This window comes from Brachypodium distachyon, chromosome 2 (assembly GCF_000005505.3).
Source record: "Brachypodium distachyon strain Bd21 chromosome 2, Brachypodium_distachyon_v3.0, whole genome shotgun sequence".
In the NCBI taxonomy this organism is placed as follows: domain Eukaryota; kingdom Viridiplantae; phylum Streptophyta; class Magnoliopsida; order Poales; family Poaceae; genus Brachypodium; species Brachypodium distachyon.
In genome coordinates this window covers 52,601,455-52,619,904 of record NC_016132.3, presented here as the reverse complement: position 1 = coordinate 52,619,904, position 18,450 = coordinate 52,601,455, and the positions used below count along the sequence as shown (strand labels likewise).

The 18,450-nt window shown below is 47.0% G+C and overlaps 3 protein-coding genes across 6 annotated transcripts; all 3 read left to right on the top strand.

The window, feature by feature from the left end:
- The first annotated feature begins 465 nt into the window (after nt 1-465).
- On the top strand, nt 466-5,239 carry LOC100840415 (amino acid transporter AVT6C). Of its 4 annotated transcripts, none has more exons than XM_024459857.1 (5): nt 466-938; nt 3,513-3,662; nt 3,947-4,150; nt 4,264-4,729; nt 4,833-5,239. In XM_024459857.1, exons 1-5 carry the CDS (start codon nt 545-547, stop codon nt 4,969-4,971), a joined length of 1,353 nt encoding a protein of 450 aa, XP_024315625.1. In that variant the 5' UTR covers nt 466-544; the 3' UTR covers nt 4,972-5,239. The 4 variants fall into 4 exon arrangements, with proteins under 4 accessions (XP_024315625.1, XP_010232500.1, XP_024315626.1 ...); XM_010234198.3 differs by lacking the exon at nt 3,513-3,662 and adding an exon at nt 1,066-1,218; XM_010234197.3 differs by lacking the exon at nt 466-938 and adding an exon at nt 1,256-3,407.
- An 802-nt stretch (nt 5,240-6,041) lies between these two features.
- On the top strand, nt 6,042-10,973 carry LOC100844965 (TOM1-like protein 6). Its single transcript, XM_003564462.4, has 9 exons — nt 6,042-6,303; nt 7,416-7,494; nt 7,736-7,834; nt 8,634-8,747; nt 8,957-9,105; nt 9,208-9,289; nt 9,373-9,458; nt 9,660-9,887; nt 9,957-10,973. The coding sequence occupies exons 1-9, from the start codon at nt 6,155-6,157 to the stop codon at nt 10,777-10,779; spliced, it is 1,809 nt and encodes a 602-aa protein (XP_003564510.1). The 5' UTR covers nt 6,042-6,154; the 3' UTR covers nt 10,780-10,973.
- A 2,281-nt stretch (nt 10,974-13,254) lies between these two features.
- LOC104583347 lies at nt 13,255-16,489 on the top strand. The gene is given in 2 exon segments (XM_010235239.1): nt 13,255-13,671; nt 15,350-16,489. Coding segments are annotated over 2 exon segments (1,557 nt in total).
- The last annotated feature ends 1,961 nt before the right edge of the window (nt 16,490-18,450 follow it).

Sequence of the window (18,450 nt, the reverse complement as noted above, 5' to 3'; positions counted from 1 at the left end):
ATCCAAGCATTCTCCATTAAAGATCTCACGCAAGCACACAGTTTTAAGTTTGATTGCCCAAACTGCATACGCGTCGATCCAATGGTTTAAAAGGAGAGTCGTGTTACGACAGAGTGGTATTTGCTGCCTGCCATAAACGTCCAACAGAAATGCCAATTATTTCAGTGGGTCTTCAGGTTCAAATGCTGCTGGCCAGGGCTGCTGCAAAACGGGTCCAGCTTCGCCGTATCATTCGCAAAACATGAACCCGGGCCACATTCGCGTCTAAGTACAGCAGCCTCAAACCTCCTCTGCCTGTCCAAGTTGAGTTGCACAGCTAGCTCACGCACCGAATTACCGTGCTACACCCCCTACCAACTTCCGCTTTTCCCCTAAGTCATGCTCACCACGCAAGGGTACAAAAGTAATTCCCCGGCTGAACACGTTACAGCAGAGTACTACTGATTTAAGCGCTTCCGAGATCCGACGAACGCCATCCACACGTGACACGCCCGAAAACACCCGGAAAACGAATAAGCGAGACCGCCGCCGGTGAGCTAGCATCATGGGCAAGCAAGCTGCGGGCGGCACCGGCGGGGCGGACGAGCCGCTGCTCCCTGAGTTCTCCGGCGGGCACGCATCCGGGGCGTCGGTGTCCGGCGCGGTGTTCAACCTGTCGACGAGCATCATCGGCGCCGGCATCATGTCGATCCCGGCGGCAATGCGGGTCCTGGGTGTGCTCCCGGCGCTCGTCCTCATCGTGGCCGTCGCCGTGCTCTCCGACGTCTCCGTGGAGTTCATGCTGCGGTACACGGGCTGGGCGACCACCACGAGCGGCGGCGCGCCCTCGTACGCGGCGATCATGGGCGACGCGTTCGGCCGCGCGGGAGCCGCCGCGCTCAACGTCTTCATCGCCTTCACCACCACCGGCACCCTCGTCGTCTACCTCATCATCATCGGTAAGCTGGTGCTTAATTTGGTATTTGATTGGTTCCTGACCGCGCATTAATTAGTTATTACTCTGAGTTATCCGTCGCCGGCGGCGGTCCGCCTAATCGCGCTGAGAATTCTGGTTCTTTGCTGCAGGGGATGTGTTGTCAGGGAGCGCAGGGGCAGGAGACGAGCACGCCGGAGTGCTTCGGGAGTTGTTCGGCGCGCAGTGGTGGACGGGGAGGGAGTTCGTGATACTGGTCACGGCCGTCGTCGTTCTGCTGCCGCTCGTGCTCCTCCGCCGCGTCGGTGAGTTCCCATCCAATTAAATGGAGTACAGCACTGCAATCCTGGCTACATTATTATTTTCATTTGTTTTTGGCAATATATGCTGGAGTAGTAGTTGGTACTAGCTTCGTGGACACCCATGAGACCTGACAGATTAGTGAATTGGCGAGCAGATCTGAATCCATTTAGATTTGAGCTGGAACGATATGATCTTCCATGCATGTGCGACTGGCCGACTGGGATCTCATTCGAAGTTCTTAAAAGAGTAAGCCACTTATGAGTTGTCACTTGTGAGTTTGACAACATATGTTTGGAGTGGTGCTCGAAATGTCTCGGGGATCCACAGCACCTCGCCAAGGTACATAGGGTGTGTTTTTCTTTTGAACCAAAGTCAGCCATGTCAAACTATTGGCAACCCTTTGGTTGTCAGTGAGCATCTAGTCATTCTTCTCGCAGATTCTTTCCAAATCTTGGGTGTGTCTTTTGTGGTGCAATTGCCTGTTAACATAAAATCCAATCGTAGGTGCGCATTTTTCGTGCTACAAACATTTGTTTTGAAAAAGTAAAAGTTACAAGATATCGCTTGTCCGCACGTCCACTCAACCTCCCTCGACCACCACACTCTTCGCCATCCTTTTCACCATTTTCCACCGTTGCCACCTCTCCTTTCTCCATGCCCGATAAGTGTTAAGTTGGGGCCCACAACGCCTCGACCGGTCCTTCCACCATGCCCTAGGGATCTCGGTTACTTGCTCGATGGTAGCCTGTCGCCGCGCTTGATTGTCGGCAAACACCACATTCTCTTCATTCCCTTGTCCCTCCTTATCTTTCCTCTTCCCCCCATCTCTTTCCTTATACCACGCTCCTCCTTGCGCCGCTCATGTACTTGCACAATTGGCGATGAAGCATCTTCGTTATAAAAATGTGCAACGTCAATAAGAAAAGGATTTTGTTAAGGAAAAGATGACCGTTTGCTTGGCTGTTGGACCTTAATCCAATGGCCGCACGTGGGAGAGGAAGGAGTGGGTTTGGCATCTAGATCTTAATCCAACAAATCAGATGCATCGACTGAGTTTTAAAACTTTACTTAAAAAGCAGGCACTCCAGATAAAAGCACACCCGTAAGAAAATGTGTTCCTTTTCCTTTGGAGGCTTGCTAGTGGTTTTTCTTGTTAATTGTTATGGCATGATTAAAAATAAATACTCTTACCTCTGTACAACTAACAGTTAACCATTCATTAAAGATCCAACACTCCACAGTACTCCCCGCACAATTTCGTCATTCTGCTCCCAAGCATAGCATTTGGTTCCGGCTGCTGTTTTCATGATTCGCACGGCACTGGCGCCACGATAATTTATCGACGTCAGCCCGTAGATCACTTCCACAGTTCCACTACAGAAGAAAAGATACTCCACGCTTAACACGTTGCATCGCGGCAGATAGATGAAGGTTTTTTAAACGAAAGAGGGTCCAGGACAGCTAGGTAATGGCTTTAAATAAGAAGAAGCACGATTGCGCGGCCACCATCTCCCTTCTTGTACGTAGGGCCGTGCACAGACAGGTCCACAACTCAGCCACGCACCGATAATCAAGCCGTGTGTGGAGCTCCTCCGTTCAATCATCTGACTCGGCTCTTATCTCTCGGCACAGTCATCCCGCCGTTTTCTCACCTCTCTTTGACGCTGTCGAGTCGCCGCCGAGTACTGCAGACTAGAGAGCAAACCCGCAGTCCCGCACAAAATTAGCAACCCTCTTCTCCCGCGCGTCACATCAACCATGGCGTCCAAGAACTCACGGGGACTCGTCACGGCCGGCGTGGGCGGCGAGGCAGCGGAAGCGCCCCTGTTGCTGCCGGAACACGCCGTCGTAGGAGACGCTGAACCGCCACCTGCCGGCGCCGGGGGCGCGTCGGTGCTGGGCGCGGTGTTCAACGTGTCGACGAGCGTGGTGGGCGCCGGGATCATGTCGATCCCGGCGTCCATGCGCGTGCTGGGCGTGGCGCCCGCGGTGGCGCTCATCGTCGGCGTCGCGCTCCTCGCCAACGCGGCCGTGGAGTTCATGCTCCGGTACACCCGCGCGGGGTCGCTGGCGACGACGTCGTACGCGGCGCTGATGGGCGGCTCGTTCGGCCGGGCCGGCGCCGCGCTGCTCAACGTCTTCGTCGCCTTCAACTGCGTCGGGACCCTCACCGTCTACCTCATCATCATCGGTAATAACCCCCACACGAGAGGTGCTGCTGCACGAGCGTGCCATGGGAATATGAGATGAGTGTGATCCTAATTGAGGATGGGGACTGGGGAGGGTGTTCTTGCAGGGGACGTGATGTCCGGCCCCGCGAGCGGCGGGGAGGTGCACGCCGGGGTGCTGACGGAGTGGTTCGGGCCGCACTTGTGGACTGGCAGGGAGGCCGTGCTGGTGGCAGCCGCCGTGATTCTCCTGCCTCTTGTGCTCCGGAAGCGTGTGGGTATGTAAGCCTGTGCTCTCCTCTGCTCCCCATTCGGACCAACCAAACGCATACATCGTTAAGCTTCATCCCAAGCCCAAAACGAGTAACGGTACGAGATCGACTGACGCGTAAGAAATGGCTTGATGATTAGCCAAGCCAATCGACCATACTACGACTAGATCATGAGACTGACATTTGCTAGCGAAGGACACACACCACGTGCTGCATCTTTGCTTAACCCATTGCTTCCCTGTTTCCAACGGTTGGGATGCACAAACTTAATTGGTAGTAAATGTTTGCAGATTCACTGAGGTTCACATCGGCCGTGTCGATCCTTCTGGCCGCGGTGTTCATGCTCATCAGCATGGGGATCGCGCTGTACGCGCTCTTCAGCGGCACCGCCAAGGTGCCGCGGATGCTCCCGGACTTCTCCCGCCTCTCCTCCCCGTTCGAGCTCTTCACCGCCGTCCCCGTTATCGTCGTCGCCTTCACCTTCCACTTCAACGGTACCTATCACATCGATCCTAGCTTAATTTCCCGTGCAATACATTCATGCACGACACGCTTAAAACTCATGGGTTCTGCGTTATTGACATGGCGTGGCTTTGGCGCAACGCAGTGCACCCGATCCGGGCGGAGCTGAGCAAGACGTCGGACATGAAGGCGGCGACGCGCATCTCGCTGGTGCTCTGCTCCGTCATCTACGCGGCGGTGGGCTTCTTCGGCTTCCTCCTCTTCGGGGACGCCACCATGCCGGACGTGCTCGCCAACTTCGACAGCAGCTCCGGCTCCGGCGTCCCGCAGGCGCTCAACGACGCGGCCAGGCTCAGCTACGCGCTGCACCTCGTGCTCGTCTTCCCGCTCCTCCACTACTCGCTCCGGGTCAATGTCGACGAGCTCCTCTTCCCGGGCCGCCGCCCGCTGGCCGCCGACACGCGCCGCTTCGTGTCGCTCACGGCCGCGCTCATGGCCGCGCTCTACGCGCTCGCCATCGCCATCCCCAGCATCTGGACGCTCTTCGAGTACACGGGCTCCACCTTCGCCGTCTGCATCTCGCTGATCTTCCCCGGCGCCATTGTTCTAAGGTGCGCAATTAAGCGCTTGTTACAGTACTTTCAGAGAACACGTCGATCTCCTTCGTCCATGCTCGCTAGACAAAAAAATCTAACACCTCGAATTTGTTTTCAGGGATGCCCACGGAATAGCAAAGAGAAAGGACAAGACATTGGCGGCGACGATGATCACTCTGGCAGTGATCACGAGCAGCGTCGCCATTGCCTCCAACATCATGAGCTCCGTCAGGGGCGCCCAAGCCAAAGGGGTTTGATGTACATCGCGGTTAGCTAGCATGTGAAGTTTAGATAAAATCGAAATCATGTTACTGTTTGTACCTCAGCAGCAGTAAAGCCAGTAACATATGCTGCTCCTGCAAGTCTGTAATGTTTCCTCTGCTTTAGGTCAGGGAGATTGGCTCATGAGGCGCTATGCTGTCTGTTTAACAAGTTGTGGCCGGCCATTTGTTGTATACAAATCGGGGATTCGTTACTGTGTATAAAATATAAAATATCGAGGATAAATGCGTTTTGTCAGAAGCAGATACGACGACTATGCTCTGCTATGGAGCGAGGCACGCACGGAAATTGGAGAAATAATCTTCTCTTTTCCTCCGAAGCAACAGTTTCTTCTTCAGTTTTTTGCTTTCTTTTTGCGGGGAACAGTTTCTGCATTTGTTCCTGACCGCTTGACCAGTTTGTACTAATCATATTCCCAAGTGCTGTTTGCACACAAAAAATTACTACCTCCGTCCGGAAATTAAGCGACTTGGATTTTAGCACGGGCGATCTTTCGATGCTGCCACTGTGAACGTGAAGTGGTTAGCTCTTTATGATACTCCTACATAAACAAGGGACGGGAACACGCAATGCCAGTACGTAGGAGTGTAGGGGTTGGGTCGGTCTCAATACTATCCTGTCTGTCAGCAGTAGGGATTTAATAACTTTTTACTTAGGTACAACATTGGCAATGACGAAACGAAGCTCACATATATTTTCACTTCAGCCACGGAAAAATTAGTTTTGATCGTTTTATACAGCCTCGGTAGATGGTAAGCTGGTAAGCATGATGCTTCAAAATGGCAGGGCGGTTGCTTCCTCTTCCTGAAGGGAGAAAAAGTTTGACGCGTTGACCAAAAGCTTCCTGCTCAACTCCATTCCTCTGACCTCGGCCTGCTACGTGGGGATAGGGCCCATGAGTGATAAGTCAGGCTTTTCTTTATTTTTGACGCAAAGAGTAACGCCGAGACGGGCTAATCACGAGAGGTTGACAGATAAGTATTACGCCTTTTTGTTAAGCCACGCCTTGTTCTGCTCCGCTCGCCGTCGTCGTCAAAAGAAGGAAACGGACAACCAACAAGATTTCTCACAACAAATCCCCTTAGCTAATAACGGCACCAGCGGTATAGCTGTTGCTGGTTTCCTCGGGGGGGCCGCGGGAACCCTAGCCCTCCGGCGATGTACCCGGCGGGAGCTGTCGCGGCCGCAGCGGCGGCGCCGGCGCGGCAGGCAGCGGTGCGGGTGGAGAAGGCAACGAGTCACCTGCTACTGGGCCCCGACTGGGCCGTCAACCTCGAAATCTGCGACGTCATCAACGCCGATGTCTGGTGATCAAGCCTTAACCCCCTCTTCTGTTCCTTCGTGCGAAATTAGGTGTGGAGTTTGGAAATTTTGCCTTTTGCTTAGAAATTAGTGTGGAGTAGTAGCCTTTAGCGGGCGTTGACTGGTTCGATTGCTTTCTGTTTTGGCAAAAATTGTGGGCGATTTTGGCATTTAGGAAGAAGCTATTTCGGTATGCATATTTGAAGGGGAATGAAGATGGTTTTGAGCCCTGGTGCAGGATGAAATTCTTTCAGTGACGAAACGGATGCATTTTAAAACGTTTAGTCATGAAGTGCACTTGCTTGCGGGGAATATACTAAGAACGCAAACGAAGTGAGAAAAATCATTAAGGGCCATAGGCAAGGCGGCAATACTTAGATCGATGTTACTGCGAACTTCTTACAGTCAATCCTACTGGTGATGGAAACAAAGCATGGGTGAATTTCTGGTCATGGTAAAGACAAACGTGTTACCAACATTCATTATGCCAACTTTATCCGCCTTGCGTCGTAGATATTGGTAGTTACTGTTCTTTGTTGAGATAACTGGCAGGAGCTTTGCCAATTCATTAAGAAGAAAGAAAATTGTTATAAATGCCTTGGTTTTTTTTTTCTCGAACACGCCGAGCGGCGTGTCATTTCAATTAAGAAGAAAGCGCAAGTGCAAACAAACGCAACAAAAACAAGACCCAAAGGAGCTCAAAGAAAGGGAAAAGCCCAAGGCAACGACCAGCAAAATGTTCTATGCCACATGCATAGCACTCCCAAAATAGTAAACAACAAAACGACCAGCGCAAGCTGCCTTGCACCCACTTGGCTGCATTTCTAAAAAGACCTCTGTGCTCCTATGCTATTAAAATTGTGTTACGGACATAAGCAGCTTGAGATATCATTTTTTTAATGTATTATGGGGCTTTGCAATCGTACCTTCATCTGGTTTAGCCATTTCTTCCTGGAAGATTTTTTAACTGGAAACATATTTACACCTCTTCATTTATATTAGGTGACAGGTGAACATTTGTATTCCACTAATAATATCAAACTTAAACAATTTTACTCTTTTCCCTAGTCTAAATAGTTGTCTGCTTATGATGCTAATTTGTAAACACCTTAATCAGGCAAACAAAGGATGCAGTAAAGGCAGTGAAGAAACGGTTGCGAAACAAGGATCCGAAGGTTCAATACTATGCTTTGCTGGTATGCTTTCTATTGTGCCATTACCATGAGCCCATGATGCGCAGCCACTCTAAATTCATTTTTAGCACACTATTCCTTTTGTTACATCAGTTACCATTTAAGTTTGAATGCAATGCAAATGTTGTTACTTCTCTTATGAAAATGTTAGCATGTGATAGATCATAGGAGTATATTGTTCTGTGTGCACTAAGATTTTGAGATACTAGTGATCTTGTTCATATTAGTTTCCAAATTGTCGCAGTTGTTGGAGACAATGATGAAGAATTGTGGTGAATATGTTCAGTTTGAAGTTGCTGAACAGCATGTTCTGCAAGAAATGGTTAAAATAATCCAAAAGAAGGTTTCTTTACTTCCCTCCTTACTTTTACTTGCGCTTAAGCTTTCCTAAAACTGTGCTTAAAGTATTGTTCTTAAGCCAATTGTTTTGCCTGAATAGTACTCAATGGCATTGTATTATGTCTATGCAGTACTGGTCTGAAGCAGAACCTTGTCGGTACAATAATATTCTGCTGTTTTACTCATTGTAGTTTGTCTCACTAGTTCTCAAATACCAGTGTAGAGTACTAGGGTAATCATCCCAGATTACTTAACCTAGTCATGGTTTGTCTCGATCAAGTCCTGTTTCAATATTATGTAGCTTACCTGAATCCACCTTTTCCTATGCCATGCATATGATGGTTTGTTTCAATCAAGTCCTGTGCAGCAATAAAGAATATCTCACCCACCATTTTCACTTTTACAGTTTTTTGTCTAATTGAGTTGAGGCACCATTGTCTACCATTTTACCTCTGAATATCTTTATCTTTATCTTTACTTCTATAAAAGACTCAATTGGTGGCGACAGTCCGTCACCTCCGGGTATATCAATTCATTTTATTTGCGTCACTTGCACAAATTATCGATGGGGAATGAATGTGGATTATATAATCTTAAATAATAGCACACCGTTCCATTTAAACATATATTTTTTTACTCCGTAGCAGTGCACGGGTACTATGCTAGTTACCACTAAATGACTAGCATTTGCACTAAAATCATATGGATGATGTGGTGTATTTATTTTGTGAAAGATCCATTTCCAGTCTGTACTTGTGTTAAATACATTACAATTGTTTTGTCTGTTGGAATTCCCTTTTCAGAATGATATGCAAGTAAGGGATAAGGTATTATTACTTTTGGACTCCTGGCAAGAAGCATTTGGTGGACCTGGAGGTAAATACCCGCAATATCACTGGGCATATCTTGAAGTAAAGGTATGCAACTAATCTCTATTTGTTCCCTGGGAAGTAGAATATCTTTTCTGTCAAGTGCCATCATCTATGTACTGTTCTAACTGGACATGATGTCAGAATCATGTCATGTGCTTAGCACATGTGGTTCATGTGGTTAAGCCAAGATTTTTTTTCCTTAGAAATTAATCCTTTGAAAGTAATCATCTTTGTTGACTGAAATTTTGTTACAGAGGACAGGTGTAGTGTTCCCAAGACATCCCGTAGATGCCCCACCAATACTTACTCCTCCCGCAACACACAGTTCTCAAAACTATGGTTCACCCAGGTATGGTGCAGCAAGTTTGAATGACAGAATGTCCTCTGATGTCGATACTCTGAGGTGATGCTCTTTTTCGTAGTCCATTGGACTCATTTGACTTGTTCAATTATCACCCAGTTACCCTGTTTCACAACTTAAATATTTTCCCCTTTTTCTATGCAGTCTAGGGGACTTGAATAATATTCGAAATGTGACGGAACTACTGAATGATATGGTGCATGCTTTGAACCCATCAGATCTAAAGGTAGAAAGCTCTCTCCTCTAAATTTGTTGATTTTGTTCTAGTTCAAGATGATAAATGACCTCTTAAATTTATTTTGGACCCAGGCTGTTAAAGATGAAATCATCACTGATCTTGTGAGCAAATGTCGCTCAAATCAACAAAAGCTCATGCAGTTTGTCAGCTCGACAGGGTAATGTTATCATAATCTGTTATGTAAATATTACTGGCTCGCTGCCCTTTGCTCCTTGTACTTCAAGTCTTCAGTGATCTTGTATGATTCCCTTTGTTCTCTCATGTTCACTCCTTGCTGTAGCTTTGCTGTACATCATATATCATGACACTGCAATTAGCTTAAAGTGTTGTGTTTGATATCTTCGTATACATTGTCTAGGAACGAGCAGCTACTAAAGCAAGGGCTTGAAATAAATGATCGCCTGCAGAATGTACTGTCAAAATATGATGCCATCGCTTCTGGTACTCATTTGGCAGTTGAAGCTCCTGTGAGAGAGGCAGCTGAGTCTCCTCAGGAGGATCCATCATCAAAACCATCTGCACCTCCCATTGAACAAAATGTCATTCTCAATAACGAGGAGGATGAGTTTGCTCGGCTGGCACAAAGGTATGTCCATAGTATGCTAGCTGCACTCTCCTTCACAAATAGTAAGCTTCGCACTTTATTCATTTGCAGAAAAAACAAATCTGTCATAAGTAGCGATGAGACATCATCAAGTGCTGAGGACCTTGCCCTTGTACCTATTGATATGGCAAGTTCAGAATCGGCATCTTCTGTCGCAAGCAATGCATTGGTTCCTCTTGACCCAGTTCCTGTCAGTAATACTCAAACAAAAGAGCAGGATATGATCGACCTTTTAAGCCTCACCTTGTGCAGCCCTACTGATGAAACTTGTGCAGACTCGTCAGCATGGAATGGAAATGAGTTTCATCAACCCACAGTTACAGATGGGCAGCATAACTATACTGGTGTGCCTCAATATCCGTCGAACAACCAGCCATACTCAGTAAACGAGGGATATACTCCACAGAATAGCAACTATGTTGCACCTTGGGCACAAAGTAGAGCATATCCATCTCAACCCCCAGTATATGCAACCGGCTATCCAGTGCCGCCATGGGCTACACCTTCAACTGTCAATTCTAATCCTTTCCAGCCGCCTGCTTACCAAGAACAAGTCCCTCTTGTCGCTTCTGCTGTGTCAGCAGCCACCCATGCAGCTCCCCCAACTTCATATACCTCCCCTTCAGCCTCCCAACCAACACAACAGTACCGTTATGTGGGTTTGCCAACAGGCGATGGCCTAACCATGCCTCAAACTCAGATGATTGGTAATCAACAACCGAAGGATTCTTCAGCAGCTGCAAGCAAACCTTACTACATACTTGATAATTTATTCAGTGATTTGATTGACTTGAAGAGTTCGGGTGGTGGAAATATCGGTAGTTCAAATGGTGGCCGGTCTATGATTGATGAAAAAAAAATTAAGTTTCTCTAAATGTTAGTGGTGACCAGGGTTCGGTTCTCTTGTGGTTGTTTACTTGATTTAATGTACATTTGTTGTACATCTCCATTCCCTCTTTTACATGTTTGAATACATTGGTTAATTACACTGGGTACTGCCTTTTTCAGTTAAGTAGAGAAATCAGAACGTTGTTAACGTACATGAATGATTAATTACATTGCTCTCGAGTTGTTACTATCTTAAGGAAAGAACTTTGCATGGTTCAAATTACAGTGCAAGATGTTGCTTTAATAAAAAAGAACTACTCCTTTCGATTCATAAAAAATGTCGCTCATTTTGTACTAAGTTAGCACACACTTCTTATGGATTGGAGAGAGTAGCATCATCTTTCAAAAATAAATAAATTAGCATCTATTTCCAAAGAAGGAACACACGAGCGGCAAGGGAGGTAGTATGTAGAAGCGAACGCCACCGGTGCAATTTGATATGATTGTAAACCCAAGGTCTAGTTAGACTAACCATTCATGACATGCTTCTTCAGTAAAGCATGGTGGTTCGTTTATATTTATTAAAACCCTATGCTCCAGAAAAATGTTAATGTATTTGCTACTCTTTCCGTTTCATAATTCTTGTCTCAAATTTGATCAAGAATGGATGTACCTATTCCTAAAAAGTGTCTAGGTACATGTAAGATTTGGACAAGAATTATGGAACGGAGGGAGTAGAAAAAATGAAAAGGAAGAAATGAAAATATTTGAATCAAGAAATAAATGAATCAAAAGAAAAAGGCTATTTTTTATGTAAACGGAAAAGGAAATGAATGGTAAAAAAACCGAATTGGGCCGGCCCAAGCACACGCACGTCGCTCATGTTTCTCCTCTTTTGGATCCAACCGGGAGCCCGATGCTCGTGGGCTCGTGGCCATCCATACCAGGCACCATCGGGGACAGGCGCTATGCTCGTTTCGTCCACGTTGCCGGTGCAGTGCCAGCAGGACCTTAGCACCGTTGCTTGGTATGGTACCCGTGTCAACGACGTACTTGCACCATCTTAATCCTTTCGGTTCCGTCGCCTCGCGCGTGCAGCATCAGTCTCCTATAGCTTCGTCATGAACGTCACCGGCTCACAGTTTCGTAGTGCTGGCTATCCTGAAGCACATCAGCCAATGCTAGTCCGTAATAAACAATATGCATCTGGTATGCATGTTAGCATGCACATACAATGTATGGGCGTATATACGTGTTAGCTTATAGGAGTTCGCCATTCTTCGAATTCGTTTTTAGCGTACGCGACCCCACGCCACGATCGTAATCTCCTCTTTCTACTTTGATGCACTCCGTAAAAATGCTAATCAATGGGCAAATCTCTGCGAGCATTAAATGCCTATGAGAACGATATACTAAATTAATGTGAATTAATATTCCCCCTCAATTGAGAGTAGCAGTAAATCGTAAAAAAAAATCTTTTTAGCTATGAAAAATCTTGACCATATCAGCGAAATATTTACAAGGTCATGGAGGCATATCATGATCTTTGGAACGGGTGCTGTGAATATAGGCAATAGAACCACCCACAATAATTATTTTTATCGTAACAAAAACATTTTCGCAAGGGGCAAATTCCATAATTTCATGTTTGGTTTACACAACACCGCGTTTTTACTGAGATGAGAAATTTAGGTTCGACCAATGACTGGATGATTGCGCAATGCTCAAACGGAAAGGTGAGATGCGTCGAGTCATGAGTGAAGATCGAAGAAACAATGCAAGGAACAAAAAGAAGGAACACTTGACCATGAGCGAATGACTCTTGACCATACAATACTCGAATAGGAGGAGTAGAAGTGTCAAGACCGGGGAAGTAGAAGAAGTGACACAAGGAAGAAAAAGGAGGGGGAGGGGGTAGGGGAAGAGAAATAACTTGCCGAAGGTGTAGCAAGATGAGGAAGGTAGGCGCCAACGATGTGCGGAAGGAGACGTAGTACGTGCAGTTGTTGTTTTTGCGGGAGGCGGGAGGAGGGGGGGAGGCGGATAAATAGGGTCGGCATGGCTTCTGATGGGTAAGGCTAGGGAGTTGCCGAGGCGCCGCCCTAATCACTGAAAATCCTAAGGTGCACCCAAGAGCGTGTGCTCCCCGCCCCCGGGTGATTTTTTTTTGTTTTCCCACTGTTAACCAAAAAAATTCTACATGTTGAAGTTTGAATTTTCCAAGTACATTTTTGCAAAAAGAAAACCCCCCTTCCTTATCTGAATAATGGCATCAGGGAGATTCTACCATTTCTAGGGAAACAATAAATTTCTTTGTTTTTTTTGGCAAGGAGGGAAACAATAAATTTCGACCCTGATATTGCCACCAAATTAGTTTCAACGCCTAAATCGCCTCTCCAATTGGTCTCCACAAACTGAAGTACAAATACGAGCGCCCAGCCCAGAACGAAAACAAAACGAAATCAGTCCATTTTTTTCTCTCACCCTTCCTTCCCCGACTCAACGAAAAACCGAGATCACAATGAGCCCCACGCGCACCTGGTTTGCGCTCCTCCCGGTCACCATCCTTCTCCTCCTCCTGCAAACCGCGTTCTCGTCGTTGGATTTCCCTCGCGATACCCGCTTCGTCGTGCATCTGCCCGACGCCTACCAGCCGGGCTTCGCCCAGCGGGCCACGGTGCTCGAAGCGGCCGCCGGCGAGCCTCAGCCCCGCTTCTCCGCCGCTCTGAGCGTGCAGGCCGGCATTGGAGGCGGCTACGTGTGCTCCCTCGTCGTTCTCCTGGGCAACGTCACGGTCTGGGATTCGGGTCGTCCCCGCCATGAGTTCGCCGCGCGGTCTAATTGACAGCTCGAGCTCGCGGGCGACGGGGCGCTGCGTCTGACGGACGGCGCCGGAACCGTCGGGTGGTGGTCCGGCACGGCAGCGCAAGGCACCAAGGTCAAGGTGATGATCACGACCCTTCTTCTCTTAATTTTCACCGTTAATTTCGCGAGATCTTGCGTGGTTTAACAAACTAGAAATGCGACGATTCTTAATGCATCGGGATATACCGATATAAGTACAGTACATAGCACTGTTCTTCCAGGTTCGACACGCCTTGACGTGCATCGATCGGCATTCGAGAATAAGAATATCTTGGGGCTAAACGTGTCTGCATCTGTGTTTTCTGTTTGAGTGATCTGCCCCGTAGAACCTAAGCCATATTGCTCGTGACATGAATAGGGAATTGCTAAACATTGTGGGCTAGCTAGTTAGCTACTACCGGATCTGATTTGTTCTTTTGATGCTACAATAATCCCTGCTATGAAAAAATAATATAGTGCAAATGGGTGTGATAACAATTGCAAATATAAGTATGCAGTTGATTTTAAGGTGCAAAACTATAATAGATGTGGCTGGGCTTTAGCGACTAGCGAGTGTACGTAAAAGCGCGGGAAAACCATGATATATAAATGTCGTTACTCGGAAACGAGACTTTAATAGTATCTCGACTTCTTTTACTTTGATCGACATATAAATGTTCCGTTGTTTTAACGGTTCAGTTCGGTAAGACTACTAAATCGCGTGAATATATACAATAGATATGTTATGCAGTATTATATCTTTTAGGATCTTCTTGATCTCCCAATTAATGATTATATGAAAATCATAAATGTGATGATTTAAATTAATTTAGAAAACGTGTACTGAATTGATTGCATCTAATATCATGAAAATGCTATCTCTATTTAGGCATGAAGGGATCATCTCTCACCCAGTTTTATATAGTATGTCCTAATTAGCTAACAAACCGGTAGCACTGATGCTACAATGTGTGCACGATCCAAAAAAAATGAATTTTATTTTGTACTAGAATTTTTCTATAAGTGTACGGTTGATTTTAAGGTACAAAACTATAATAGATGTGGTTGAAACTGGCTTTAGAGAGTGTACGTAAAAGCGCAGGAAAACCTTGACATATAAATGTTACTCGGAAACAAGACTTCAATAGTTTCTCGACTTTTTTTACTTTGATCGACATTTAAATGTTCCGCTGATTTAACGGTTCGGTTCGGTAAGACTACTAAATCGCGTGAATATATATATATATATATATATATATATATATATATATATATAGATATATAGATATATAGATATATAGATATAGATATGTTATGCAGTATTATATCTTTTCGGATCATCTTGATCTCCCAATTAATGATTATATGAAAATCATAAATGATGATTTAAATTAATTTAGAAAACGTGCACTGAATTGATTGCATCTAACATAATGAAAATGCTATCTCTATTTAGCCATGAAGGGATCATCTCTCACCCAATTATATATACTCCAGTATGTCCTAATTAGCTAGCAACCCGGTAGCACTGATGCTACAATGTGTGCACGATCCCAAAAAACTGAATTTTATTTTGTACTAGAAATTTTCTAGAAGTGATTTTTTATTCTAGTAGAAATAAGTTTCGTTTCGTTTCGTTACAAATAAATGCACAGGTGTGCCCTTATTGTCTCGTGGAATGAGCTTTTTTTTTCTTGCGCAAAAATGAGCTCCTTTTTAACACCTCTTAACTAACTGAACGTTCAAATCTTGTTCGTTTCCCATGTGTACAGGCTCTGCACTTGGATTCCACGACCGGCAACCTCCTTCTCCTGGGACACAACAGCAAAATGCCGCCGGCATGGCAAAGCTTCGACAGACCGACGGCCGTACTTCTGCAGGGCCAGCGGCTTCACGTGCCCAGCCCGGTCGCCTTGCGCCTGACAAGGACCTCTCCGGCGTCCTACCAACTCGAGTTCTATGCCGAAAGGATCACCGCGTATCTCGCCTTCGGAGACCGCCGGTACACCTACTGGGAGGTGGCTCCTCGCAACGGCAACGAGACCATGGCGTTCGCACGGATGGACGAGTCGGGCCTAACAATGCTCGACTCTTCCGGGCGGCCAGTGGTGCGAATCCCGCCGGCAGCAGAGAAATCGGCCGGCGCCGGACGGCAGGCGGTCAGGTTCTTCGAGCTGGGGGACGACGGCAACCTGGGGTTGTACTCCTTCGACCAAGGCCCCGGCAAGTTCAGAGCCTCGTACAAGGCGCTGGCGTTCTGCGAGCTTCCCCTGGCCTGCGGCGTCCGCCGGGTCTGCGCCTCCTCCGGGCGCTGCGAAGACTTCTCTCTATACGGCGTGGACTTGCCGCCGCCCCTGGCCTGCAACACGACGTCGCCGCCGTACGACATGGTGGAGGGGAAAGGAGTGACCACGGTGCTGAAGGCAGACTCGCCGCTGACAAACGTGTCAGTGCAGCAGTGCGTGGACCAGTGCCTTCAAGGCTGCTCCTGCGCTGCCGCGCTCCACGTCAGGGACGGCGACGACGCCGGCATCGTCGACGACACGGCCGGCGGCGGCGGCATTGGCGTGTGCTACCAGTACGGGATGACAGGCGGGGCCAGGGAGGTGATCGGCGGAAGCCCCCGGTCCAGCTACTGGGTGAAGATAGCCAAGCCGAGTACAGATTACAAGAAGCTTGAAGAGCAAGAAGAAGAGTACGGGGCCAGAATTGCGATGCACAACAAGCTGCTCATCATCTTTGGCGTCGTCGATGCGGTGGCCATATCCTTGTCTGTGGGGCTCGGTGTGTACTATGTTCGTCAGCGCGCGGTCGACGCTGAGGGAGAAGCAGCAGAGGACGACGAAGGAGTCGCGGAGCCAGATAGAGATAGTAATCGTACTGATACTGCAGGAGCTGTACAAGGGTCATAAACCTGACAGATGATTTTGTACCAATTCAGTGTCACAGAAAATTTAGATGTTCAGAGAAAAATAATTTTTTTATTCAGCATATCAGTATTACCGACATCAGTACAAGTATAGTATTTCTTCCAACATAAGCAGAGTTTTCTCTTTCAGTAATCCCGAGTTTGAACCTCTTTCCAATTATAGGTTCCGAGTCTGAGTAATTGAGGACTTTCTCGCTAGTCGCTAGAGAAACTTTTAAGACGAAATATTAACTCAGACTTAAAGATTCGAAATCATGTTGAAACCTTAGATGCAAACAGTTCCTATTGTTTCATTTTCGAAAAAAGTTCCTATTGTTTGATAGTCGATGCCTGTTTTTTCTCAAGATGGGCTTTTGACAGCTTAATAAAAAGGCCTAAATCTCAACGGAAAATGGAACTTGGGGCTACCGGGGCGTGGGCACGTTATGTTCAGCCCGTATCCGTATCTCTGGTAGAAAGGCCTAGCGGGAAAAGAAATCAGGCCCATTCTATTTGTGCGTTTTCCTTGAAAGCCCAACTCGTGTATTATTACCCAACCTGGATCGAATTTAGCTTATCCCACATCGTCGATTCGGGCCGAGTTCTAAGAAGTGGACCCACGGGAGGTTTTATGGCCTAGTAGCCTACACTTGTAGAACAGTAGAAGACGACTGGTCCTGGCTTCAGCGATCCGCCGCAAAACCGAACCAATACTGAGGAAGAACCCTGCCCGAGCCCCTAGGATAAGAACGTCTTAAACCCGCCGTCCGCTGCCGGCATCCGGAAAGAGCTTCCCCTCCTCGACCGCACAGTAACGGCGCTCGGTGATCCTTGTCCGCAGGCGAGGTCGAGATGGGCAGTTTCTCTTGCTCGCCGTGCCGCCAGGGATGTCAACATCTCATTACGCCCACAGGCACTGAGGCACACGTTTTGCCCCAGTGGATAGCTTAATTTTTCGAGACACAGAGAGGCTACTGAATTCGTCTGGTAGTACAATGCTTAGGACTTAGAAAAGATCAATAGAAACGCATCGCATACATGGATTTGCAGGAGGGCAACCTATGTATACTTCCTCTCCATAATTGTCACAGCCAGGGATAATGGGCAGCGCAAAAGTAGTTAAAAATCACGAGAAGTATATATGCAAGACCTAAACCTTGAGCAGTGAGCACAAACAAATAAATGATCTAAATCTTGGCCGCACCTTTGACATGTCACAACAGAAATCATGATCCCTTTGTGTGGCTTTGTCCAGAAGCAACTGCCTTTGACCTTCAGATTCCATACACCTAACTGGCTTCTGAAAAAATGTATCTTCATGCCATTAGCATGCATGTAGATGGTACTTGGTTAAACATTCGCCTGTTACCTGTGGCTAAGCTAACTACCGAAGATCTTACCAATTTCCCCACTCGTCAGACCTAAATTCTGAATTCTGAATGTCCTATGTCCTAAGGTCGCACATGGATCCTCCTTAGAGGGTTAGACATTCAACCGTTAAGACTGTGACATAGTGCTTCAAATGACAGCACAACCGAATATGTAGTTGCTTTTGGAGGCTGATCATGTGGTTTGCTTTCTTATATTCTAACGGTGGGGACTCAAAGTCTTTTCAAGCTTACTGCCCCAGTTTTCCTTTCCATGCACCGAAGGAAAAAAGGCAGCACATGAGTAAAGTAATGAATTTCATCTACTAACACATGAGATCAGCATTTGCTCAGAGTGATCTTAGCTTGTCTTTTTCCTTTTTCTAGGAACCTTTTTTTTGGCTTTGGGAGTGATGATTTCAGTGTATCTGAACCTGAACCTGAAGGCTAGATGTGATTTTAATGCCAACCGTAGCTTCTGGATATCTCGAAAAAATCATGTTGGACATGAGTATACGTTTCAATTTGTTCGTCCAGTCCAACAAAATGCCACCATTTAGCGGTCGACAAAGGCAATTCAGTCCCAACTCGAGGATCG

Excerpts from the sequence above, each read along its gene's own strand:
- LOC100844965 (XM_003564462.4), top strand. The coding sequence starts at position 6,155 with ATGTACCCGGCGGGAGCTGTCGCGGCCGCAGCGGCGGCGCCGGCGCGG. Across the intron at positions 7,495-7,735 it reads TTCAATACTATGCTTTGCTG|TTGTTGGAGACAATGATGAA; the intron begins GTATGCTTTCTA and ends AAATTGTCGCAG. Across the intron at positions 9,290-9,372 it reads TGAACCCATCAGATCTAAAG|GCTGTTAAAGATGAAATCAT; the intron begins GTAGAAAGCTCT and ends TTTTGGACCCAG.
- LOC100840415 (XM_010234197.3), top strand. The coding sequence starts at position 2,975 with ATGGCGTCCAAGAACTCACGGGGACTCGTCACGGCCGGCGTGGGCGGC. Across the intron at positions 3,663-3,946 it reads TGTGCTCCGGAAGCGTGTGG|ATTCACTGAGGTTCACATCG; the intron begins GTATGTAAGCCT and ends AAATGTTTGCAG. Across the intron at positions 4,730-4,832 it reads CCCGGCGCCATTGTTCTAAG|GGATGCCCACGGAATAGCAA; the intron begins GTGCGCAATTAA and ends ATTTGTTTTCAG.